The sequence below is a fragment of the Aquarana catesbeiana genome, linkage group LG07 (genome assembly GCF_042186555.1).
Source record: "Aquarana catesbeiana isolate 2022-GZ linkage group LG07, ASM4218655v1, whole genome shotgun sequence".
NCBI lineage: Eukaryota > Metazoa > Chordata > Amphibia > Anura > Ranidae > Aquarana > Aquarana catesbeiana.
In genome coordinates, this window is record NC_133330.1 from 38,989,331 (window position 1) to 39,016,454 (window position 27,124).

The following is a 27,124-nucleotide window of genomic DNA, read 5'->3' on the forward strand; positions in this document are numbered from 1 at the left end:
GTGTTCGCTGTATGTTATCATCTTTTAATGCCATTGTTGGGAGTTTTCGGTTATTTTATCCCCTATATGGGACTGGCCTATAGGGCTTAACTAAAAAAATCCCCCTTCCCCCAGTAGAATTGGCGTTTCTAACACATCTCTGTGACCAGGGGTCGGATCCAGAGCCTAGTCTCGGGAGGGGCACTGCCAGAAAATATACATTTTTTGAGGGTAAAATTAATGGGGAAATGGCTGGTGTTAGCGCTTCAATCATCACAGCACCATGGTTGTTATGGTGTCAGGATGATTGAAGCGCATTATTACTATTATTACATTGTTATAAAAAATGAAATGGTTCAACTCACCATAGAATAAGTGGGAGCCCCGAGCGTGTCACTTGCCACGTCCCATGCCACACGTTGCGGATTGTCACTTGCCACACGTTGCAGATTGTCACTTGCCACGTCCCATGCCAAATGTTGCAGATTGTCACTTGCCACGCCCATGCCACACGTTGCGGATTGTCACTTGCCTGCTATAATTGTCTGCTGTGTCCCAGAGTCAGGCTTATTCAACTGGTGACCCCCTGTGTCCAAATCATGCTCTGATTGGCTGCCCGCTGCCCCCCTTGTGCCCAGATCGCGCTGTGATTGGCTGGCCGCTGCCCCCTGTGTCCTGTGACAGTGAATGAACTCCCAGGACAGCGCTGAACGCAAGCCACGCCCGCCCGTTCGACAAGCACCATCTACCCGAGCCACCATGGGCTGAGCACTGAGTGTCAGCCCCTCCCAGACTGCGCTGACATCAGTGCTGGGCAGGGAGGAAGGGGCTGGCTGCTGCCGCTGGGAGAGCGGAGAGAGAGAGCACAAAGGGCTCATCCTGAGCGGACGTGTCAGTGCTGCATCCCGACCCAGGGGCAGCAGAGAGATGATGTAATCTCTCTGCTGCCGTGGCTGCCTGTACATTGCACAGTGAGGGCGGAACTGCAGGGATGCAGGGCGGGCACTGGGCGGCGAGAGATGATGTTATCTCTCTGCTCCCCCGCCCGCCGGCTCCCTGATTGGCCAGCAGCCGCTCACACACTGTCACTGAGCCGCCCGTGCCCTCAGCCGTGGAGCTGCCCGCCGGCTCTCTCACCCGCAGCGACGCCTGCCCGCCCACTCACCCACATTCTCGGAGGGGGCAATTGCCCCGTTGCCCCCCCCCATGGATCTGCCCCTGTCTGTGACGGGAATCACTTTGGGCGGGGGGCTTGTGGAACTCAGCTTACCTTAGAGAGGTAAACTCCTTGTCCAGCTCCCCCGTCCCCTCCTATGTGTAAGTTACCCGGTGTCTATTAGGGGCACAGGGTGACCGAGAACTCCAGTCGGGTCTGCACTATTCAGACTCACCGTAAAACCACACCAGACTCAGCATTTTGTGTTACCCCTGTTATCTGGGGTTCTAGAAGTGTGGTTTGTGTTGAAAGAATGAAGTGGTTCTTTCAATTGGGACATTAATATTTCTGAACAATATCCCTCAAGAAATATATGAAGATAAATTCCACTTTTCGTCTCAGACCATTGCTAGATGGTTTGAGGTGGGGTGGGGGTTGTTATGTGTTTGTTTAGTTCCTGTATCCCATTGTTCTATTGTTTCTGTCTGCCTTTTGAGCAAATTATTATGGGATGTATATGTGTATGTGGATTACAAGCTGGGGGGGCGTTCTCCAGCAGCCCCTCCTAAAGACGGTCTACTGTTGGAAAGCTGAATACACCTGTGTGTCATGTTACCGGAGGAGGTAAAGTTTAAATAAAGAAGGGGGATTGTCCCCTGAGTGTAGATCTCTTTGTACCTGTGTTTGAATAAACAGGCTTATGTCTTCCACCACCCTACACTGATGTCTCGACAAGCGACTGGGTGTGCTAAGGGATCTTGGATCGTGCTGGTACCAGACAAGGGAAGCTTATACGGCGGACATACTCCTCTTGAGTACGGGGTTCCGTCACAATCTCCATCTATATATTGTGTTTGCTCTGGGATCAGGGTTTCACGCCTAAAGGGATGCAGACCCTGCCACTTTCCCAATTAGAACCCTGCAGGCCCAGCAGCTGATTGATAATAAAATCACTCCCATACAGATTCACTCTACATATGGACACAGACAGACAAACAAACAGCTATTTCTTCAGAATAACAAAAGGTTGGATTCTGCAACAAAGTTTGATAAAATCCCATGCAATGTACATGGATCAACCAGAGGGGAATATTTTTTTCTCAACAAAAATGGGAGTTATCCTTTAAACAAAAAGGTATAAAAACACAAAAAACAAAGACAAGCATATATTTTAAAACAGAGATTTGAAGAAGTTCTTTATTTATAGTTTGGCCATATTTAGTTCCCTTTGAGTAGGGCATACATTACTGGAAATGTTAATGCGACCACAGTACAAGTCAGTGCAGTGCTGTATATGGAATTCCTGTTAATCTGTGTTCCCAGTCTCTGCTCCGCATCAGCCAATTCAAGAATGACGTTTTGCAGGGGTGCTTCTGGACTTCCATCCCTCGGAATGTTAGCCGTAACTGGCAGCTCCGCAGTCCGCATGGAAACCTTCGAGTTGACGTTTTGCACATCTGTTGCTATTTTATTAATACTCTTTTCTAGGTTACTGTATTGCTGCTGTAAACTTTCCAAGTGTTTCCCTGTTGCCTTAGTGTAGGTCATGTGTTCTTTAATGTCCTTTAATGCCTGTTCTGCTGAACCTGATAAGTTTGCCGGAACTGCAGGCCCTCCGCTCTGCGTTTCTTGGCTCGGGGGCAGCACAGTTGGTACCATATCTCTTAACGATAAAATGAGCTCACCCAGGTCCCTCTGTTGGTCCTGATGCACCGAGGCGTGCTCGTGTATGGCTTCCTGTAAACTGATTGGTCCTTTCTGAGCTTCTAGAAGCAGAGACTTTAGTTCTTGCAGCCTAACGCGATTGATGTAAGTAGATCCCATCACCCCAATGACCGTCCCTAGAACCGATCCGATGATCGACCAGTTCTTAGTCCGTTCTGCTCTGGCCCTCTCTTTCTCATGACTCTCCCTTACAGAGGCGGAAAAAAGGGCGAACTTCTCTCTTTCACTCTCCTCTGCATGGATGTACGACGCTCTCAGCCTTTTTTCTTCCTTAAAAGGGAAAAGCATAAATTTACATCAGAAAGACAAAGTGATCCTGGTATGATAGCCCTACCCAACACAGATCAGGATCCCAAGCAAGGTCTGCCATTGCCAGACTACCAGAAGCAGCGCTCATTCCAATGCATGCGTTCTGGCTGTGCACTGAGGTTACGTAGTACCACATCTGGAAGCTGGCCAGTGGCAGCCTTCCATGGACGTGGCAGAGAACAGCGACCTGACAGGTTCTGGTTCCATTATCAGGCTGAACTGCTACAACACGGCTTACAAGAGGCAAGCAATTAGTTACTCCTAATAGCAGTCTCATCTCCACTGATCCTTCCTCCATATTAACCATAACTTCAGCATACAGTGGGGAAAATAATTATTTGATCCCCTGCAGATTTTGCCCACTTACAAAAAAATGAAGGGCCTATAATTTTTATCATAGGTGTACTTTAAATGATAGAGAGAATATCAACCAAAAATCCAGAAAAAACAAGATACAAATTTTATAAATTGAGTTTCAGTTCAGTGAGTAGAATAAGTATTCGATCCCCGAGCAATACATGACTTCGTACTTGGTGGAGAAACCCTTGTTGGCAAGCACAGAGGTAAGAAGATGTTTCTTGTGGTTGGTGACAAGGTTTGCACACATCTCAGGAGGGATTTTGGTCCACTCTTCAGTCTTTCTCTAAATCCTTAACGTGGAGCTCCAGCTCCCCCAAAAAAGTCAGCAGCTACAAATACTGTAGTTGCTGACTTTTAATATCAAGACTTACCTGTCCTGAAATCCAATGATGTCCGCACCCCAGTCGATTTTCCAATTGGCTCTCGGGTGCTGCCGCCATCATTCGTGGTAAGGGAAACCAGCAGTGAAGCCTTTCGGCCTCACAGCCAGTTCCCTGCTGCCCATGCGTGAAGTGCCCTGCACTTTCAAACTGGCCCCGGCGGCAGAGCAAGGAAGAGGGGGGCTAACTTCCAGGGGACCTCGCCGTAGCCAGGTCTCCCGGAAGTGGGGAAGGGTACCTGTCAAAAACAGGTACCCGTTACACCCCCCCCAAAAAAGGTGCTAAATATGGTACCGGAGGGGGGTGGGGGATAAGGGCGCAAACAAGCGAAGCTTCCCCTTTTGAGTGGAGCTCTGCTTTAAGGTTTCTTGGCTGTCATTTGGCACTTTCAGCTTTCTTCCGCCAAACACAGCAAGTCGAGTTAATGCCAAAGAACTTAATTTTGATTACTGCGACTCGCCGTGTTTGGAAGAAAAATGCTGACTAAGACCCTAATAACACCATCCCTACAGCCAAGCACACAGGTGGAAACATTATGCTTTGGGGCGGTTTCTCTGCTAAAGGTACAGGCTGACTTTGCCGCATTGAGGGGCCATGTATTGTAAAATCTTGGAGGAGAACCTTCTTCCCTCAGCCAGAACACAGAAGGTGGGTCATTGATGAAAAAGATACCGAGAAGCAACAAAGGAGTGGCTCAAGAAAAAGCACATAAGGGCATGGAGTGGCCTAGACAGTCTCCAGACCTTAATTCTATAGAAAATGTATGGAGGGAGCTGAAACTTTGAGTTGCCAAGTGACAGCCAAGAAACCTTAAGGATTTAGAGAAGATCTGTAAAGAAGAGTGGACCAAAATCCCTCCTGTGATGTGTGCAAACCTGATGACCAACTACAAGAAACGTCTTACCTCTGTGCTTGCCAACAAGGGTTTCTCCACCAGGTACTAAGTCATGTTTTGCTCGGGGATCAAATACTTATTTTACTCACTGAACTACAACTCAATTTATAACATTTGTATCATGGGTTTTTTATGGGTTTTTGGTTGATATTCTGTCTCTATCATTTAAAATACACCTATGATAACAATTTAATTTCTTTGTAAGTGGGCAAACTTACAAAATCTGCAGGGGATCAAATAATTATTTTCCCCACTGTATGTAAAGAAACAGATCTCAGGCTGTGATCAGGAGACGTTCTCTGAACATTGGCTGGGGCTCCAGATCACAGCCTTGGTGCTATTTGTTTACGACTAGTTTAGAGGGGGGGGGGGGGTAGAAGGCTAGAGGAAATAAGAGAATTTGACACAGAAGGAAGTGTCAAATTCTTCCATTTTTAAAATGTATAGCCCCCCCATCCCGAACTGAAAACAGGCTGGGTACAGCACCATCAATTAAGCAAGTTATATACACTTTGGGGCGGTCTCCATTTTGAAATGTAAAGACAAGCTCATAGTTATAGTTATATATACCCGTTTCCTGTTGGTGGAATATTTTTACAAATTACAGGAAAGAGAATTAAAAAGAGAAATGCAGTAGAAGGTAAATTGATAATGACATAAAGGAAAAACTCTTCACTCACCTTACTTCTGAGTTTAAAATTCTAACCAGATTCAGTAAATTTTTACACATTCTTTGGCTCGGACTACAGACATGTCACTTTATTTATTTGATGTGTAAATTTCTATTCGGTTTCACTGTTAAAATACAGCACAGGACAGACAGATTTAAGAGTACCTGGCCTTCACATGGGGCAATTAACTGCATGCCCCGTGCAGGGCTGTCTTTTACTGGCATGGGGGTGCACAGGTGTTGCGTGCATCCCTGTGCCGGCATCTCATTGTTGTCTATTGGGACACGTGGCTGCACGGACACAGCCGCTGTGTCCCAATATGACATGGAAGTGCGGATCCCCGAACTCCCCCCTGTGTGTTTTCAGGGACCCACAACCACACGTCATATTGGGACACAGCAGCTGTGTCTGTGCAGCCACGTGTCCCAATAGACAACAATAGGACACCAGCACAGGGATGCACGCAACACCTGTGCATCTCTGTGCTGGCAAAAACAGGGCCCTGCATGGGGCATGCATGGAATCACAATGTGTGAACAAGGCCTAAATTATATTAAACTAAGTGTAATTAATGACCTATTCACACCACTCGGCGCTATGTTACTATTAAAATTTAAACAGTATACCTATATCAATCAATGAATAATGTTTGTACAATATACACACAAATTTCTTTACATTGATTGTAAGCAATAGCAGCTACTATAAAAAAAACAAAAAAACAGTATAAAATGTGCTCCGTGACTGTGCCCACAGGACCCGCGGACTCGATGTCCACCAGTGTCCCACGATCGTGTCACGGAGCGGCAGAACGGGGAGATGCCTATGTAAACAAGGCATTTCCCCATTCTGCCTAGTGACAAGACAGAGATCTACTACTCCCTGTCATCGGGAGCAGTGATCGCCGTCATGTCCTAGGTAGCCCATCCCCCCCCCCCCCAGTTAGAATCACTCCCTAGGACACAATTAACCCCTGGATCGCCCCCTAGTGTTTAACCCCTTCCCTGCCAGTGTCATTTATACCGTAATCAGTGCATTTTTATAGCACTGTTCACTGTATAAATGACAATGGTCCCAAAATAGTGTCAAAAGTGTCCGATGTGTCCGCCATAATCTCGCAGTCCCGGAAAAAAAAAAAAATAAAAAATAAAATCGCATATCGCCACCATTACTAATAAAAAAAAAAAAAATAATAATAATTAAAAAAAAAAAAGGCCATAAATCTATCCCCTATTTTGTAGACGCTATTACTTTTGCGCAAACCAATCAATATACGCTTATTGCGATTTTTTTTTTTTTTACCAAAAATATGTAGAAGAATACATATCGGCCTAAACTGAGGAAAACATTTTTTTTATATATATTTTTTGAGGATATTTATTATAGCAAAAAGTAAAAAATATTTCTTTTTTTTCCTCAAAATTGTCGCTCTTTTTTTGTTTATAGTGCAGAAAATAAAAAAAATAAAAAATGCAGAGAGGGATCAAATACCACCAAAAGAAAGCTCTATTTGTGGGGAAAAAAAGGACGTCAATTTTGTTTGGGTGCAACGTCGCACAACCGCACAATTGTCAGTTATAGCGACGCAGTGCCGAATCGCAAAAAGTGCTCTGGTCAGGAAGGGGGTAAATCCTTCCGGGGCTGAAGTGGTTAAAAGGAACTATTTATTTTACAGATCCATGTTATACAGAAAGATGAGCATGTGCGCTATCAGAAGCGCTCCTCAGTAAAAAGGTCACAGATCAGAGGTATCATTGGCACAGAACTGCATCTAAGTGGTTAACATGTGCCTGCAGCTTGTCCCATTAGGGTTTTATTAATAACTTTTCAGCTGAAAATACGGAACACATGTTGGACATGAGGCCTTTTATCGGATTAGCTATGGCCTGGATGGAATAAATTTGATTAATAAATGACATATTTGAGGCTGACTCACTGTGTTTTTTTTCAGTAAGATCTCAGAGAGGAGGAGAACGTCACAGGAAACATAGGAAGATCTCTATCTCCCCTGATAATCCAAAATCAGTTTGACAAAATGTTCTAATTTTAAACAGACCCCTGGGGGCCCCCCGCTTTTCTTTTTCTTCAAACAATGGAAAACAAAATACTTTATAAAAGAAGATGGGTAATAACGGATGTGTCAGGGGAATCGGTGGAACACACAGACTGTTACTCTCCAGGGTATATATATGTCAGGCTATTATTTTGCTGTATGGCAAGAGCTCCCCTTACAGATATATGGACAGGGTATCGGTCATACTACTATTTTGTTAACAGCTCTCCTTACAGATACAGCGGTACCTTAGATTACAAGCATGATTCATTCCAGGAGAATGCTTGTAATCCAAAGCACTCATATAACAAAGCGAGTTTCCTCATAGAAGTCAATGGAAACTCAGATAATTCGTTCCACAGTGACTTCTGTTGTATGCAGTACTGCATGTGGCCAGAGTAAGGGGGCGCCGGAGACACTCGGAAACCGCTCTGATGAACTCGAAAAAACTTGGGAACGGAGTGTTTCAGAGTGGCTAAAACTGCATCCGAGTGTCACCGGCGCCCCCACACCACTGGTCAAATGCGGTACTGCACACAACAGAGGCTTGAATCCTGCTCGTTTTGCGAGTCAGGATTTTTTTAAAAATAAAAGCCTGTATTGTGAAACGCTCGTTAACCGCGTTACTCGCAATCCGAGGTATTACTGTATAAGAAAAGAAGAGGGATAATTCACAAAGTAGTAATGTAGACAAGGACTCACCCAAGCTCTACCGCACGATTGTAAAGTAATGAGCTGAATATCAGTGCTCAGGCTTGTTATGTCCGACGAACATCAAAATAGCAAGTAAGACTAGCAACATGATTGCTTCTTCTTACAAATCTTTATTGGGCACTAACAGCAGTGCTACATCTAGAATGCTAACGCGTTTCGGCCAGAGCATTCCTCATAGCATACAGGTTTACAATAAAATCAAGTTCCTCCTAAAAAGGGGGAGGTACAATCCAATTTAAAATCAATTGACAATTAAAAACATGTGAGGTTGGTGGAACCAGAGAGGGGGGGGGGGCAAATGGCGACACGGACCGAAAATTCTAGGGAAGAAATGAGTCCATAGTAGAGTCAAATTGTATTATTTTAAAAACAAATTCACATCCATTCTACTGTTCATTCCACTAGGGAATCGAGTGTTCAAATTGTGCATCCACCACACCTCCCGCTGAAGTTGATTGAATTGATTTTTGGATTGGATTGTACCGCCACCTTTTTAGGAGGAATTGATATTATTTCTATATAAACTTGATTTTATTGTAAACCTGTATGCTATGAGGAAGGCTGCGGCCGAAACGCGTTAGAATTATAGATATGTTACTGCTGTTAGTGCCCAATAAAGATTTTTAAGAAGAAGCAATCATGTTGCCGGCCTTTCTTGCTATAATTGACAAAGTATTTTAAAAAGCAGAGGTGATGTCATTGGTCTGCTGCAGGCAAAAGAAAAAAAAATCCTCAGTCTTCTCTCCCTCAGTCATCAGACTATGGGGTTGATTTACTTAAAGGCAAGCAGTCTGTGCACTTTGCAAAGTGCAGTTGCACCAAAGTAAATTAGGAAAATATTCACTTTTCAAAGAATACCCAATCATGCGCAAGGAAGAGAAAGAAAAAAAAAAAACAGTATTTTTACTTGGCACTACATTGGATGATGGAAGTCAGCAGAGCTTCTGCTCTTTTTCTAAGCTCTGGAGCAACTGCTCTTGCAGAGTACAATTGCACTTTGCAAAGTGCAGTTTATTTGCCTTTAGTAAATCAACACTTTGTAGCAAGTTGTCAGGTGAGAGGCTGCAGCGGGTGTCAGGAATGTGTGAACACAGCCAGGAACTGCACAGGCACCAGGATTTAAAGTGGATGTAAAGGCAGAAGGTTCTTTAGCTTTATGCATTCTATGCATGAAGATAAAAACCCTTCTGTGTGTAGCAGCCCCCCTCATACTTACATAAGCCCCCTCCGATCCAGCGATGTTGCATGAGAACCTCGGCTGCCCAGGACTCTCCCTCCTGATTGGCTGAGACACAGCAGTGGGCGCCAATAGCGCTCACTGCTGTCAATCAAAATAAGCCAATGAGGTGAGAGAGGGGGTGGGGCCGAGCCGCAGCTCCGTGTCTGAATGCTTGCTGTGGGGGAACTTGGCAGGAGGGAGGGGCCAGGAACGCCGGCGAGTGACCCGAGAAGAGGAGCATATGGATGGCTCTGTGCAAAACCACTGCATAGAGCAGGTAAGTATGACATGTTTGTTATTTTTAAACAAAAAAAAGAACGAGACTTTAATATCACTTTAACAGGGACGTGCAGTCAGGGGAGGCAGGTGAGGCAAATTTAAAAAAAAAAAAAAACGTTCGACTTCGAGGATCGTAGCTCAGTGACCTGAGGTCACAGAGAAGTCCTACCCCACCGCTTTTCAATATTTGGGGCTCCTACGATCTATGGTTCCGGAGATACGGGGCTCCTTGCGCAGCCTGTCAGAAGCTTCATACAGAGCGTCCAGTTTACATACAAGCTGGCACATTCTGTTTGCAGCAGACTGAGAGGATGAGCACAGTGCCTCTCCTCACTTCTTGTCAGAGGCACTGAGCTCAATGGACAGCTTGGAGTCTTGGACCAATGGTAAAGTATCATTAGCCCAAGCTGTCCAATAAAAATGCTGCAGTGTGGTGGCTGGCCTCTCTCTGCAGTGTCATAGAAGGGGGTGTGTCTAAAAGACACATGCTCCCTTCCAGCCCAGCCCTGCTAACTACAAGGAAAAAACATGTGATCATGGGTAAAAGATTTACCCACAATCCCAGGTTTTTCTCAGGCAGTTAAGAGGGAGAAATAGAATCTGCTGCTGCTGAAAAGGTACAAGCTAAATCATATATTATTATGCTATATGTTATAAGATAATAATTTATTTATTATCTATTTTACTGTGAAATTACTGGTTGGAAGTTATAACTTCAAACTTCAGTAATTTGTCCATTAAGCCACCTGCTTGAGTACAGATTTTGAAAATATAGTAAAATTACCTTAAAAACAATATATAATAATTATTTGTATATTCCTTATGGTAATTAACCCCTTGCCACCCTGGCCAATTCTGATACTTCTCTCCTACATGTAATAATCATCGTTATTTTGCTAGAAAATTACTCAGAACCCCCAAACATTATATATATTGTTTTAGCAGACACCCTAGGGAATAAAAGGGGGGAACCTGGGGGGGGGGGGCCTGGGTCCCCCCTTAATTTGGGGGTCCACTCCCCTGGACCTGTATAGCACCCTGCAGGAAAGCACCTTGGTCAGAACAAACACTGCACAGGGTTCCATCATGCAGGGTCCAGCGCCGTAAGGCTGCATTACAGGCAAACCTCAAGGAATCTTCTCTCCTTCCAATGAGGCTCGGGTACCATCCATTTAGGCTGACAGCTTTTTTGAATGGATCAGATTGAAGTCCATGATTCTTAATAGAACCGTCCAGACCTCCAAGAGCACATGAATAACATCAGTGACCACCACTTCCTGTATAGGAGGGGTTATATCAGAGTTGCCACCTCATCCCTTTAAAACCGAACATGTATTAATTACACAGGTTCTGGTGGTAATTAAACTCACTTGGTCCCTTATCTGCATTAAATTAGCCTCAGAACCTGTGTAATTCATATGTGTTCGGGTTTAAAGGGATGAGGTGGCAACTCTAGGTTATATAGAGGGGGGACTTCCTGTCTTTTGGGTGTGCCAGTGTCCATTCACCTATAGGTGGCGTATAACCCAGATAGTAATTACTATAGCTGCTCTGTGTCCCGTGATGTACGATAAAGAAAGTAAAGTGCCCCCCGTCCTTCGCCGTGCTCCCACGCGCATATGTAAATGGCGATTGCACACATGTGAGGTATTGCCGTGGATGTCAGAGTGAAAGCAATAATTAAAGTGCCAGACCTCGTGTGCAACTCTAAACTGGTGACCTGTAAAGGCTCTTAAAACTAATTTTATGCATAGTGATTTGGTGCCATTCCAATGAGCGTACACAATTTTTAAGCACGTTTGGTATCTATTTACTCGGCGTAACATCATCTTTACCAAACAATTGGGTATAATATTGTGTGCATTAAAATTAAAGTGTATTTTTTCCCCAAAAAATTGTGTGACATAAAAAATATGCAACATCCACCATTTTATAATTTTCACTCTGCTTAAAAAAATATATATATGATGTTTGGGGGGTTCTAAGTAGTTTTCTAGCAAATCTGCTGATTTTTACCTGTAGAAGAGAAGTGTCAGAATTGGCCCAGTTCACCTTTAGGCCCCTTTGACACTGTCGGACCGTTCAGGTCCGCCTGTCAGTTTTGACCGCGGACCTGAACGGGCGCTCCATGCTAGTCTATGGAGCGACATATGTCAGCGGTGACATGTCCGCTGACATCCGACCCGGTCCGATCCGCTAAAATCAGACAGATGGCCCTACGTTCGCATCCGTCCCTGGCGGTTCGGATCGGGTGAGATCTGATGAAAACGAACATGCTGTCCGTTTTCGTCCGATCTCTCCATAGGAAGCAGCGGCGCTCCACAGGCCCCTCCCCGCTCAGTGAGCAGAGAGGGACCTGTCATCCGCCGGCTCAGCGGAGATCAACGGACAGATCTCCCGCTGAGCTGGCGGAAAGAGACGGACTCCGAGGCAGCGGATCCGCCTCGTGAGAATGATGCCTAAGGGACATGTTACACTCATATTTATTCTGAAATGCCTGCTTCCCACCCCCAAGCCCCCCACCGTGACAGAGAGCTTAGGTTCCTATCCCTCCCTTTACCACATTTAAAATTCAGGGCTCCGCCTGCAAAGCCACGTCATTCATTCACAGAGATCTTTAAACCAGTAACCACCTTTACATCTTTTTTTATCAACTTTATTGCCATCACAAGGGATAAACAAAATCCCTTGTGATAGTATGGGCCATGACAGGTCTTAATTATGAAGAGATCTGGGACCTATTAGACCCCAGATCTCTCCTCTGGCCTCCAATGCAGCCGATCAGATACAGATCGGTCTGATTGGCTGTTTCGCTGGCTGCTAAAGGCCAGGTAAACAAGGAATCGAAACCAGAAGTGACGAAATCCTAGTCGCTTCTAGTTCATGACATCACAGAGAGCGAGGAAGAACAGTATCAGTTCCTCTCTGTTCAATGCATCAGATGCCTCCGGTTGAAGCGGTCCCAGGGGGTCCCTGATTGGATGGGGGAGCCCAGGAATGGACCACCTTTCGCCACTGTAGAAGTAATCGAGTGGCTCTATAGCCACTCAGATCACTTCTACTTTACATACCATCAGCTGCTGAAAATGTGATGATGCCTGCAGGTGACTGTATCATCCCAGTATAACTACTGAAAATCCAAGAGGTCATATGACGTCCTACGGACAAGAAGTGATTATAAAACAAATTCACCCAGCCTGTTTTTTTTTTTTTTATTCTTTTAGAGGTTATCTTATTATAAAATGAAGACACAGTGTGCCTTTCATGCCAGGGTTCATGGAGGACACAAGTAGCAGACTAGTGGAATGCTGTACCTGCAGTAGTTTATGCTCCAGAGTGGCCAGCTCCAAGTACTGCACATCGTCCCGAGACACGCGGTCCAATCGATCCCGAACTTCTTTCAGCTTTACCTGCTGGGTCTCGGCGTTCTCACGGGCCTCTCGCACTATCCCACGGGCCACCATGAAGTCTTTCTCTGCCTGAGGATTGAATATTTGGCATAGGATGTTGTTCTTCATTACACTGTAGTCTATAAATACTCAATAAAAAGGTTTACTTTCAATAAATCACAGATTGTATTGTACCTTTGTAGTGATTTTTTTGTTGCTCACAGTAAAGCTGGCAATACACTAGTAGGATTTTCTTCAAACTTTTTCATTTTAAGAACATTTGCTTCATTTTCTAATAGTTAGTGAGTTCAGATCGATGTTCGTTTCCAACAATAATGATGAGAAAATTTAGAGTTAGGAGTAGGATGGAATTTATTTTCTCTTGAACGAACGTGGCTTCCACTAGGGAAAGTCCATTCAATCCAAAATCAAATGTTAAAAGCCAACTAAATTTTGAAGTAAGCGGTGATCTACGAGGGATGTTTGGCCCCTCCTCCTTCCAGAAGGCTTCACTGCCAGTTTCCCTTACCTAAGATGCTGGCGCCTGCACCCGAAGCAGAATGAAGAATTGGCTTGGGTGTTGACATCGCTGGATACCTGGACAGGTAAGTGTACTTATATTAAAAGTCACCTGCTACAGTATTTGTAAATGCTGACTTTAAATTTTTTGGGGGGAGACTAGAGCTTTAATTTCCATCAGTGCATGTCCGACTTTTGGTAATGATTAAAGAGGAAGTAAACCCTCTGGAAAAAAAATAAACACCTGCAAGACAAAGGCATAATGAGCCGTAACCTCTGCCATAAAGGTGCTTAAAGTCTCATGGGTCAAGTGAGCAGGTTTGGTTTATAGCATAACATACTAGCTCATTATAAATTACTTACCTGAGATCGAAGCCCCCGAAGCAGTCCCCGTTCCTCTCCTCCGTCGCCGCCATATGTCCCGGAGTGACTTCCAGGTATCGCGGCTTGGGCGCTGTGACGTCACTCTCGCGTCTCGCCGCCACTAACGGCACGATCACCCTTAGAAACAGCACGCTCAGTGCGCCGTTGTCTATGGCGCATGCACCATAGACATCGGTGCCTGTCTTTTGCAAATATCTCCTAAACCGTGTAGGTTTAGGAGATATTTCTTGCACCTACTGGTAAGCCTTAATCTAGGCTTACCTGTAGGTAAAAGTGGTCTGTAAGGGTTTACAACCACTTTAAGCACAAGATGTATGTGTGAAATGCGTCTATGTGACCGCAGTTTGGTGTCTCTGGTGTTATCTTTGTGAAGCAAAATAAAAGGCAATCGGAAGTTCTGGATGTGCAGCCATTTCTTTTATCTTTCCTATGTCCGGCTTTACACAGGGTTTGGACCACCCGGCTCTGACACAGTAATGGTACAGCAGGGGGCAGTGAGTATATATGGGTGGTGGTGACTGTTTTTCCAAGAGATTTTGGGGGAGATTTCCCTTAACCGGAGAGTGCAAAATCTGGTGCAACTCTGCATAGAAACCAATCTGCTTCCAGGTTTTATTGTCAAAGTTTAATTGAACAAGCTGGAGTTAGAAGTTAATTGTTTTTTTATTTACAGCTGCACCAGATTCTGAGTACTCCAGTTTTAGTGAATCTCCCTCTCGGTCACGTTGCCTTGAATGAGCAAAGCGACAGAGTCTCTCGAGGATCTACATATTGAGAACAGTGACCTGACACTCCTTTTAATAGGAATACCAGATTCCCTTTAGGAGTTAATTGCGAATAAAATAAAATGATTTCACCTCTGCTACGTTTCCCTGAGCTTCTCGAACTTCTACAAGGCCCACAAACTCTTCATATCGGTCCCACCAGTTCTTGGCTGTGGTGGACACGGCCTGCATTGTGTTTCTGCCCATTGTCTTTCCCACATCCTTCCATCGCTGCAGGGGGCTCACACCGGGATCCTCCGCAGGGGGTTTGGTGTCGGGAAGTTTAGACGCAGGAGAACAAAGAGTCCTAATACAGAGGTGGGTGACTCGACTTCTAAGAAGAGGGGACTGCCGAGAAGGTCTTATAGAGCTAATGACACAGATGTGTTTCATCCTGAGATGCTATAGAATTACGCAACACCTGCAAGTAAAACAAATACAAGTTATTATTTTTCGCTTTAAATTTATTATATAATATATATATTATTTATTTATATTTTTAATTAATTTAAAGTCCATCTTTGTTGTTGTTCTTGCTCCATTTAAATTTTAATTAATTTAGTTTTACAGCAGAATTATGGGGGGGGGGGAAACAACCTGTCCCTAGCATGTGCACTGACAAAAAATTTGTTCGTTTTCCTTTCATTCGTTTTTTTGCTTTTTTCGGAAATCCAAAAACTCTGATTTTCAAATTTCCCGAATTTCCGGAATTCAAAAATCCGAAAAAAAGAAAGAAAAATCAGTAAAATTTGAAATAATAACTAACTATTAAATTATAGGTATTGGAATTTCCTTTCAAATTCGGCTGTTTGTGAACGTAGCGAATACAAATTTATCTGAAGTTACGAATTTTCCGAAATAACGAATGATGCATCTAAACAAATGGAATGGAACAAATTAATAATAAATAATAATAAAAAGGTTTTATTATTATTAAGTTTTATTAGATCGTTCCGTTCTACTTGTTATTTCAGATAATTCGTAACTTCGGATAAATTCGTACTCGTTAAGTTCACAAACAGCCAAATTTAAAAAGGAAATTCCAATACCTATAATTTAATAGTTAGTTATTATTTCGAATTTTACTGATTTTCTTTCTTTTTTTCAGATTTGTGAATTTTCGAATTCCGAAAATACGGAAATTCTGAATTCGAAAATTTGAGATTTTGGAATTTCAGAATTTGTCAAAATTTGTTAAGAAACGAATTCGGAACTAAACGAATTGCACAAGTCTAATTGTCAGCACAATTTCAATGCAGTGTGATTTCATCTGCGACTTGCCAACATATGTGAGCCTTCATGCAAGTCGCACATGAAATCGCCAAAAAATAGTGCAGGAACCTTTTTCAAAATCGGTGCGAGTCAGAGTCGCACCAATTTGAACGGTTCCTTAGGCACAAATAGGATGCGACTTGTCATGCAACTTTAAACTGTCAAGCCGCATGACAGGTCGCACTGGTGTGAACCGGGGCTAACCCTTTAAAGCCCAGGATGTTTTTAAATGGCCTAAGGACAGCGGGTTGTTAACATACTGCACTATTGTAGTGTTTATGCTGTTCTTTTCGGCCTTACTTCAGTACAGTTTTGCTCGCCCTCCTCTCTTCGAAAAGTTGGCTGCACCGTCGTCATTTGATCAGTATTGGGGCTTGTTCCCAGGCGCCCCCCCCCCCCAAAGCCCACCTATAGAAGGACATGCAGCCAGCAAAAGCAAAAATGAAACAGCCTGTTGAATTTGGCAGGCCATGCAGGTGAATGAGGTTGTACCACAACCACCCTGTAACCACACGCAATGCACGTGGTTGTGGCGCGGTGGATCTGGGATTCAGCATTTTCAGGGTTGAAACAGGTGTTGAGAAGGAGACATATCACCTTCTCACCACTACAGATGAGCTCAGGAGAGTTCCCACATGAGTCTGAGCTTGAAAGCTGTCAAACGCGTCAGCCAATCATAGACGGTGGAAGTATTCCCCGCCCCCACAGCCGCACGTATGCGAGGGGCATGTATACGTTCGGCTGTAGGCCAAGGAATGCTTCCACCATCTATGATCGGCTTCTGACAGCTTCCCAGTGGGATAGCTCAGGCGGGTTGGCCCTAACCTGCTGAAGCTCATCAATACTCACCACCTGTCAAACACCCCCACTAAGCCCCCCGATCACACCGGTGCGGTTTGTCAGTTCCAAATTGCATGACAAGTCGCACCCCATCGTCCGCAATGGAACCGTTCAAATTGCCGCGTCTCTAAAAAAAAAAAAAAAAAAAAAAAAAAAGGAAGAAGAAGATTCCTGCATGACTTTTGGCTGATTTCATTGTGACTTGCATAGCCTTCTGTTAAACGAAGTCACAAATGAAATTGGAGGTACAAATCGCACTGATCTGCAGCTTTGAAATCGCGCACTTTCAAGGCCACACCAGTGTGAATCAGGGCTAAAAGTGATCCACCCGGGGGGGGGGGGGGGGCAGCACTGTCACAGGTGAAAAAGAGCCCTTAGCTACATAATAATTAGCATCTAACTACATCCATCCCCACATTTCTCTTTTATTGCTAATACTATTCTATGTCAGAATCATCTATTTCTAGGACTAGGGACCCTTTTTCTTACAATTGTCTTTTCCTTCTCTCTCTTTCCATTCCTGAGCGCCGCAGTATTTTGTTTATTCATTCCCTAATAAAAACACTAGGGGTGCACCGATACCCCTTTTTTTTTTTTTTTTTTTTTTTAGTGAGTATGAATACTTTCAGATCAAGCACTCGCTGATACCGACTACTGATACTCTAAGGTGCGATTTGCACCCCATACAAAATGAATGGGCCCAAATATCACTGCACAGAATCGCAGCGCGATTTGAACACAAATGTGGTGCGATTCCTGTCCGAATCACATGCAGTTTTTCACACCGCTCCTGTGCGAACCCCAGGCACATCATAGAGATTTCAGCCTGGGTGTACACAGGAGCGGTGCAGGGAACCTGCATTTAATTGGGACAGGAATCGCACCGCAGGCCTCTTCAAATTGCAAGCGATTCTTTGCAGTGCGATTTGAGTCCAATAATTTTGTATGGGGCGAAAATCGCCCTGCAAAGTATTGGGTTGGGTATTGGAGCATTCTCACAAACACGAGTACCGGTGAAAATACTCGGCATCGGTGCATCCCTTAGAAAAAACACCAGGGTGCTTCGCACATTTTATTTATTTGTCCGCGGTGGTGCAAAACCTCGAGCAAAAAACAAAAACGTAAGCGGACAAAAAACGTGCATGCTTCGCACGTTCTGCTCTGGGCGACAGTAGCGCACCAGAGTGCACACCCTCACTGAATGGAGAGTTCTGTAAATGGAGGGGGTGGGAGGGGTGGAGGTGGGGGGTAAATTGTTCACTCTTCTACTTTATAGAAAATTGGGCTGGAGGATCTGATACATGTAGAGCCCAGAAGTTTGAGATATTCCACATGTGGGATGATTTTATATACACTACACAATATCTCAGGGTATGGGTGCTGACACAAAGCCATGTCTTCTATCACTTATAAAGAGTGCAGGCTAAGGACATTATAAAAATGTCACAGAACATACAAATAAGCACAATAATAAGAAAAGCTGGAAAATAGTGATTACCACTCAGAGTCTATAGCAGCATAACAAGCTGTCAGTGTTTCCTGTATATGACATCACACATTGCTCTGTTACCTGACTTCATCAGAGACTGGCCCTGGGTCATTTCTCTGTCCTGTGAGCCCTGCAATGGTCAACAGTCCGCTTCATCCGAATGACAGAAGGGTTACACTGCACTCTATACACTTCCTACAACTACTGGGTGTACCAAGATGGCGGCCCAAGCACTTCCTGTACTCATTGGTCAGCAACAGAAAAAAAGGTGGCACTGCCATAATCAGCGTATTTTCTTAACAGAATTTGCCTAACGTCATTTAAGTAAACATAGCAAGCTGAGTAACCATAAGAACTAAATCAAAGTGTGCAAAGCCACAATTGGCGTACCAATATGGCCGAATTCCTATAGTCAATGGCTTCAGCTAGCAACGTATAGGAGTACCAATATGGCCACAGTCGTATTTCCGGCGGCTTCAACTAAAGCCATGTATTGGAGTACCAATGTGGCCGCACTCCTACCTCTTTGGGTTAAGCGAAGTCAATGTCTTGGCGTACCAATATGGCCGCGCTCCCACATCCCACCTGGTTTCAACGTAACGTAATATGATACCAATTTGGCCATTCCTCTCCATCCGACGCCATGTATGGGAGTACCAACATAGCCGCGTTTCTACATTCGTCAACTTCAGCTAACTCAATGTATTAGATGTACCAATATTCCTGCATTTGGCGACTTCAGCCAACTTAATATAAATGAGTACCAGTGTGGCTGAGTTCCCACATCGCCAGGCTTCAGCTAATGCCATGTATGGGAGTACCAATATGGCCGCGCTCCTGCTTAGACGCTGTCATTGCGTACCAATATGGCCGCGCGTTGCGAACGCGACGGTGTTCTGTCATTACACCTCTGCCCATCAGATCATGTAGCGGAAGTGACGTTCGTCAGCTGCGCATGCGTTCCACCGCAGCGGCTTCAGCGAACTCATTGTATTAGGTGTACCAATATGGCCGCGCCCCCTCATTTAGCGGCTGCAGCTACTTCAATGTATCAGTGTACCAATATGGCCGACAACAATTTTTTTAATTTTCTTAGAATATTCCACGCAAACAAAGCGTATTACTTTAAAAAATAAAAACAATGCAATATATTCATTGTCAAAATAGTAAACTGCTTATATATAGTGTTTCACGATTAGAAGGCGGAAGTCCGAACGCGGCGCGCGCAGGCAGTGCAGCGGACAACTATTTCCGGTGCAGAGAGGGGTTCTTGTCCTCAAGTCGCGGCAAAGATGTCTGGAAGAGATGGTATGTGATTTGAATGGGGGGGTGGCGGGATCCGATGCCATCCTGTGTGTGAGGGGTGATATGGAGGGTGTGGGGAGCTGTATGGGGGTGAGGTGTGCCCGGGGTGTATGGGGGTGTGGAAGATGAGGGTGATTGGAGCACACACACCTCCAATGTCTCTATAGATCAGGTGGAACTACAATGACCAGAGATGTTTCCCACCGGACTGCCATAGAGCCCTCAGTCCCGGGGAATGTACATTTGTGTGCACCCAGATAAAGAGAACCTGTCATCAGGTGAGGCTAAAAGTGTCATTTCCAGGTATTTATTCCTGTCTGTACTCCTGTTATGGAGAATCCCGCTATATATTTATATATTCACTGGTCACTTTATTAGGTACGCCTTGCTAGTACCGGGTTGGACCCCCTTTTGCCTTCATTCTTCGTGGCATAGATTCGACAAGGTGTTGGAAACATTCCTCAGAGATTTTGCTCCATAGTGACATGATAACATCACTCAGTTGCTGCAGATTTGTCGGCTGCACATCCATGATGGGAATCTCCCGTTCCACATCCCAAAGGTGCTCTATTGGATGAGATGTGGTGACTGTGGAGGCCATTGGAGTACAGGGACCTCATTGTCCAGTCGTGAGATGATTGGAGCTTTGTGACATTATCCTGCTGGAAGGAGCCATCAGAAGATGTGTACACTGTAGTCATAAAGGGATGGACATGGTCAGCAACAATACTCAGGTAGGCTATGGAGTTTAATTGATGCTCAGTTAGTACTGAGGGAGCCAAAGTGTGCCAAGAAAATATCCCCCACACCATTACACTACCACCAGCCTGAACCGGTGATACAAGGCAGGATGGATCCTTCTTTCATGGTGTTTACACCAAATTCTGACCCGACCATCTGAATGTTGCAGCTGAAATCGAGACTCATCAGACCAGGCAACGTTTTTCCAATCTTCTATTGTCCAATTTTGGTGATCCTGTGCGAATTGTAGCCTCAGTGTCCTGTTCTTAGCTGACAGTGGCACCCGGTGTGGTCTTCTGCTGCTGTAGCCCATCTGCTTCAAGGTTCAATGTGTTGTGCATTGAGAGATGCGCTCCACATTTCTGGCTAAAATGAGAATTACACATTTTTTTTCTGCTTAGAATAACAATCACAATTCTTGTGGCATACCATCGCCATGCGCAAAAATAGTATGACAAATAAAATATTGCAACAACCACCATTTTATTCTCTAGGGGTCTCTGATTGTATGTGTGTGTGTGTGTGTGTGTGTGTATATATATATATATATATAATGTGAAATTGTGTGAATGCATCAATGCAGGGTGTGTTATTTCAGCTTGCAAAGCTTGGATTCGTTGAATGAGTTTACCAAAAATGTAAATCTTGCAGAATATAAAGCCTCATGCTACATAACTAAGCTCCATTTCATGCAGAATAAACTAAATTATTAATATATCTTAAAAAAAAAAAAAAAACCTCTCTCTTTTAAAATAGATTTTTACTCCAAAAGCATTTTATTAAACTAAATTTGATTTAAAAAAAAAAAAAAAAAATCTTTATCGATTTTTAGCCACCCTGCCCCCAAGCTGTCTTGTGGTGTGGATAGGACACATAGAAAACAATTGTTTCCTAGCAGTGACTGGAATCCTTTCAGTGCACTCTGTGGCTATTGCCTGCTTGAAGGATCTAAACATTGTCTGTCCCCCCGCATAGACCAAGCCATTGACAAGATTGTTCGACATCATAATAAATATGTTTGGATAGCGATACCATTTTAAAGTACCTTTTTTATGTTTTCATTTTGCAGGTGGAAAGAAGAAGCCACTGAAGCAGCCTAAGAAAGCCTCCAAGGATTTAGATGAGGTACTTACCAGTTTGTCTCTCGCTCTGTACAGTGATCAGTTGTGTACAGACCTTCCCAACTACTACATTCATGCAGTGTGTTAGACTAAGGCAGGACATTGGGGGGAAAAAATGTAAAGATGAATTCCAGGCATGGATATCTTATACATGGGTACACTGATCCAGTCTAAGCACATGTAACTATGGATATAAAGTCTACACACCCCCTGTTAAAATGTCAGGGGTCCTGTGTGTAAAAAAAAAAAAAAAAAAAAAAAATGAGACCAAGATAAATAATTTCAGAACTTTTTCCACTTTTTTTTTTTTTTTTTTATGCAACCTATAAACTGTACAACTGTTGAAAAACAAACTGAAATCTTTTAGGGGGGGGAAGTAAAAATAAAAAAACTAAAATAATGTGGTTGCATAAATGTGCACACCCTCTTATAACTGGGGATGTTGCTTTGTTCAGAATTAAGCAATCGCATTCAAACTCATGTTAAGCCCAGGTTCACACTGAATGCCGGTTTGAAATCGCACGAGTTACTTGCACAATCTCAAACATGCATTTTAGTCAGACTTCGGAGGGGCGATGGGTTCCTGCACAGATGTCTATTGAAATCTCCCCCCAACATCACCAAAAGTAGTGGAGTAACTAGTTTTGGGAATCGGGGCGTCGCACTGATTTGGACGTAGGCAGCGATTTGACATGTCAAATCGGCCCGATGTGAACGGGGACCAAATAGGAGTCAGTACACACCTGCCATCACTTAAAGTCCCTCTGATTAACCCCAAAAAGTTCAGCTGTCCTAGTAGGTCTTTCCTGACATTTTCTTAGTCGCATCCTTCAGCAAAAGCCATGGTCCGCAGAGAGCTTCCAAAACATCAGAGGGATCTCATTGTTGAAAGGTCTCAGTCAGGAGAAGGGTACAAAAGAATTTCCAAGGCATTAGATATACTATGGAACAGAGTGAAGACAGTCATCATCAAGTGGAGAAAATATGGCACAACAGTGACATTACCAAGAACTGGACGTCCCTCCAAAATTGATGAAAAGACAAGAAGAAAACTGGTCAGGGAGGCTGCCAAGAGGCCTGCAGCAACATTAAATAAGTTGAAGGAATATCTGGCAAGTACTGGCTGTGTGGTACATGTGACAACAATCTCCCGAATTCTTCATATGTCTGGGCTATGGGGTAGAGTGGCAAGACGGATAGTGGAGATCACTGGAGTAGCGGGGTCTGCTTCAGTGATTTCCAGGGGGGATCCCACAGGTATGGTGTATATACACAAGTTACTTTTATCCAAGATGGACCATTGTAACTGTGTAAGAATATACCATACCTGGAATTCTTCTTTAAATACTAGGACCATGGCTGCAGCTGCCCAATCACTTACACAGGGCTTCCTCCCTCTCCCCTGTGACGAATGAAGCAACAAGGATTTCATCACTTTCAGTTCAGTGTTTTGCTGGCATTCAAATGAATGAGTTGTATTGGAATTGCACAGGAATGCGGACAATGTTCTGTGATTCAGGTATGAACCGGCTCTTACATGTACATTTTGCTTTTCTTTTTTTTTTTTTTTTTTTTTTTTTTTTCCCCCCTTGCATGTATTTTTGTATTTGCTTTTAGGCCCCTTTCTCATGGGCGATCCAATGAGGTCCACCTGTCAGTTTTTCAGGCAGACCCCATCGGATGGTCCATGTATCTCTATGGACCAGCGGCCTCCAATTTAATCCGGTCTCCCAATAAAGAAAAAACTGAAGGGGATCCATCTAGTCGAATCGGAGGGCAGTCGGGTGTAAACGGACAGCCGGTCAGTTGCCACCCATAGTGCAGAGCAGGCTTTGTGTCCGCTCTGCAGAAACTGATTGGAAATGGACCTGTCATCTGTCTGCTCAGCAGGGGATCAACGGGCAGTTCCCTGCTGAGCAAATCATATGCTGCCCCATGTAAAAGGGGTCTCAGTGTCCCTTACTGTGGGCTTAATTGTTCTATGGACAGATGGCTGCTTTGCTCAGCAGGTCTCGTCTATAGCTATATAGTTGCCCATTCAGAGAGAAGTGATGACATAGGCAAGAGCTTCCCAGGAAGTGAGGGGCCCTCTCCAGAAAAGGGGGCAGTTGTTTGGACTCTTCACAATTTTAGATAAACTTTGATAAGTGCAGTTGAGGTCACACAAATGTATTTTTGTGTGATCTCAATGGCATCTTAAAATTTCTGTCTACTTGAGATGTTTTGGGTGTTTTATAAAACTTTGGGATGTGGCGTTTAGTGCTAGCCCCTTGTGCCATCCCTCTTCTTCTTTTTTTTTTTTTTTTTTTTTTTTTTTTTATTTTTTTTTTCCCTGGAGTCCCAAGTTTTAAAGGGGATGTGTGGAAAATCAAACCAATTGGTTTGATGCTGCAGCTGTCCCCTGCTGGCTCCATGCTCCAAAAGTGAGCGATCACATGATCTCTCAGTTCTCATTCAGCTTTGAGCAGAGAATGGTGACTGGCCCTCCAGTGCTCAGTGGAGCGCTGGGCTGTAGAGTGGGTGGGAGTGGCTGGCTCAGGCTCTCAGCACCATGCTAAGAGACCTACCCAGCTGACAGGCATCTGGGTGGATCCCAACATTGTCGAGATCCTTCCAGAGCCTGGACCGACTCTGTGATGTCAGCTGACAGCAGTCTTTAGCCTGCTATTGGCTGATTCTGGGTCACAGGAGTGCAAAAGTAAGTGCACTCCTGTAACCCACAATAGTAGAATGACCCAAAAAACTATGGCCATACTACTTTTTTAATGCTAGCTGTTATTGTACAATTACACAAATTGTTGCTACTAATGCAAAAAGTAATGGGGGGGGGGGGGGATTTATTAAATCTGGAGCATCTGTGGAAGGCAACCTTTTAGCCTTCTTTCCTCAGCTTGTTCAGTTAAGCTTTGAAAGAGCTTATTTGATTGGTTGCTGTGCACCCCTGCTCCAGATTTGGTCAATCCCCCTCAATGTGTTTTAGGGCCTGCATCAATAGGCAAATGCAAGCAGAATGTGACCCAAAGCAAGCTGCATTTGACATCAGTTTTAGATCATTCAGAGTGTAAAGCTGCTCTTCCTTAGCTGCATCAATCTGATTACAGCTGCTTTTACTTTCCCGGCACAGGGATATGCATAAACCTTCTCTAGCATCTGAATTCTGGTAATAGGTCTGCTGTTGAGACGACCGCAAGACCTTTTTGTGTTGTTGGAGCATTCCCCCGCTCTTATGTTTTTCAGTTAGTGTGGCCCATGGATGGACCAGTGTTCTACCCTCTGGCATTAGGCACACCTTTTCCTACAATAGCTAGATGTATGGCCATTACAATTTAACTCCTTGGTAAGACAGCTGTGACAGCTGTCTTGACAGCTGTGGGGAAGGATGAGATTTTATAATATAAGCTTTTATAAACTAACGCCTTACCTTGTACTGGTGCCTGGAGTTTTGATTCCAGCATGACAGCCATGAGTTGCCTTGGTGGTGTTTGATTGTGGGTACTGATTTTATTTCTGGGTTGTGTCTGTGTCACAAGTGACCATTGTACAGCCCTGGCCAAACATTTTGAGCATTACACAAATATTAATTCTCACAAAGTCTGCTGCCTCAGTTTTTATGATGCCAATTTGCATATACGCCAGAATGTTGTGAAGCGTGATCAGATCAATTGCAATTATTTCCAAAGTCCCTCTTTGCCATGAAAGTGAACTTAAAGCGGGGGTCCACCTATCTATCGTGTTTTTTTTTTTTTTTTTTTTTTTTTTTTTTTTTTTTTAGTTCATTCACAAACTTTTCTTCTCAGCATTACACACTCACATATTGTGTGTAATATGTCCGCCTGTGTCAGATTTCGTCGGAAAGAATAACTTATATTATTCACTGCAGGCGGTTTCCATCTTCATTGTGGGCATTTGAAGCCCACAAGCATTTATTTCCTGGATGTGGTGAATGCTGTGCTCCCAGCATTCACCGCTCGTTCCCACACATGCTCAGTGGCATCCTGGGAAGCCTGAGACTAGCTCCCAGGAGTCTGGGAGAGGATAGAAACACGCCTACTCCCACGGGAGGAGAACCAGGAAGTGCAAAGAAGAATAGAAAAATAAAATGTAATTACGGCGATTTAAATTTTTTTAAACGGCATGTCAGCATCTAGGCAAGGAAGAGAATACATACAGATATTGTTCAAAATTTGGGTGGAACTCCACTTTAATCCCCAAAAAAACATTTCAACTGCATTTCAGCCCTGCCACAAAAGGACCAGCTGACATGTCAGTGATTCTCTTAACACAACTGTCAAGCCAGATTCACATGTGCGGCTGCGGTTCCCAGCATGGGGTCTGGTGCATTCCCCGGTTCCTGTTCGTGTTTGGGTCTGGTTCAGGTGAGAATTCAGGCAACAATTCGGACCTGATTTGCACCTGAACTGGATCCAAACGCGCACAGGACCCTTTTGGAAAGCGGACCGTGGCCGCCCCAGACATGTGTGAACCGGCTTCATTAACCGCTGGCTACACTCGCATGTTATTCGAATTGGATGCAGAGAAACCTGCATCCAATTCACATATATGTGACCTTGGTGTTGGTGAGGACAAGGCTGGAAAGCACTCTAATGCTGATTGCGTTAGAACGGGGATCTCCAAACTACGGCCCTCCAGCTGTTGCGGAACTACACGTCCCATAAGGCATTGTAAAACTGACACTCACAGACATGACTAGGCATAATGGGAATTGTAGCTCCTGAACAACTGGAGGGCCATAGTTTGGAGACCCCTGAGTTAGAATAACAGACTGGAAGCTTTGAAAGGAGGGTGGTGCTTGAAATCATTGTTCTTCTTCTGTTAGCCATGGTTACCTGCAAGGAAACGCGTGCAGTCATTGCTTTGCACAAAATGGAATTCACAGGAAAGGATATTGCTGCTACTAAGATTGCACCTAAATCAACCATTTATTGGATCATCATGAACTTCAAGGAGAGAGGTTCAGTTGTTGTAAAGGTTTCAGGGCACCCAAGAAATTCCAGCAAACTCCAGGACCATCTCCTACAGTTGATCCAGCTGAGGGATTGGGGCACCACCAGTGCAGAGCTTGCTCAGGAATGGCAGGCAGGTGTGAGTGCATTTGCACACAGTGAGGAGTAGACTTTTGGAGGATGGCCTGGTGTCAAGAAGGGCAGCAAAAAAGCCACTTCTCTCCAGAAAAAACATCAGGGACAGGCTGATAATCTGTAAAATGTACAAGGATTGGACTGCTGAGGACTGGGGTAAAGTCATTTTCTCTGAATCTCCTTTCCCATTGTTTGGGGCATCTGGAGAAGGAAAGGTGAGCACTACCATCAGTCCTGTGTCATACCCACAGTAAAGCATCCAAAGACCATTCATATGTGGAGTTGCTTCTAAGCCATGGGAGTGGGCTCACTCACAGCCATGAATAAAGAATTGTGCAAAAACAACCTCCTAAAACTTCTCCTAACCATTCAAGAACAGTTTGAGGAACAATGCCTTTTTCAGCATGATGGGGCACCTTGCCATAAGGCAAAAGTGATAATGAAGTGGCTTGGAACAAAAC

General features: G+C 44.2%; 1 protein-coding gene across 3 annotated transcripts; it reads right to left on the reverse strand.

The window, feature by feature from the left end:
• Window positions 1–2,302: 2,302 nt before the first annotated feature.
• Window positions 2,303–19,283, reverse strand: CCDC51 (coiled-coil domain containing 51). 3 transcript variants are annotated; one of them, XM_073592017.1, is made up of 4 exons: window positions 19,162–19,283; window positions 14,890–15,217; window positions 13,055–13,219; window positions 2,303–3,130 (listed from the first exon to the last, which is right to left on the reverse strand). In XM_073592017.1, the coding sequence occupies exons 2-4, from the start codon at window positions 15,187–15,189 to the stop codon at window positions 2,354–2,356; spliced, it is 1,242 nt and encodes a 413-aa protein (XP_073448118.1). In that variant the 5' UTR covers window positions 15,190–15,217; window positions 19,162–19,283; the 3' UTR covers window positions 2,303–2,353. The 3 variants fall into 3 exon arrangements, with proteins under 3 accessions (XP_073448118.1, XP_073448115.1, XP_073448116.1); XM_073592014.1 differs by lacking the exon at window positions 19,162–19,283 and adding an exon at window positions 18,479–18,634; XM_073592015.1 differs by lacking the exon at window positions 19,162–19,283 and adding an exon at window positions 18,407–18,634.
• Between the last annotated feature and the right edge of the window lie 7,841 nt (window positions 19,284–27,124).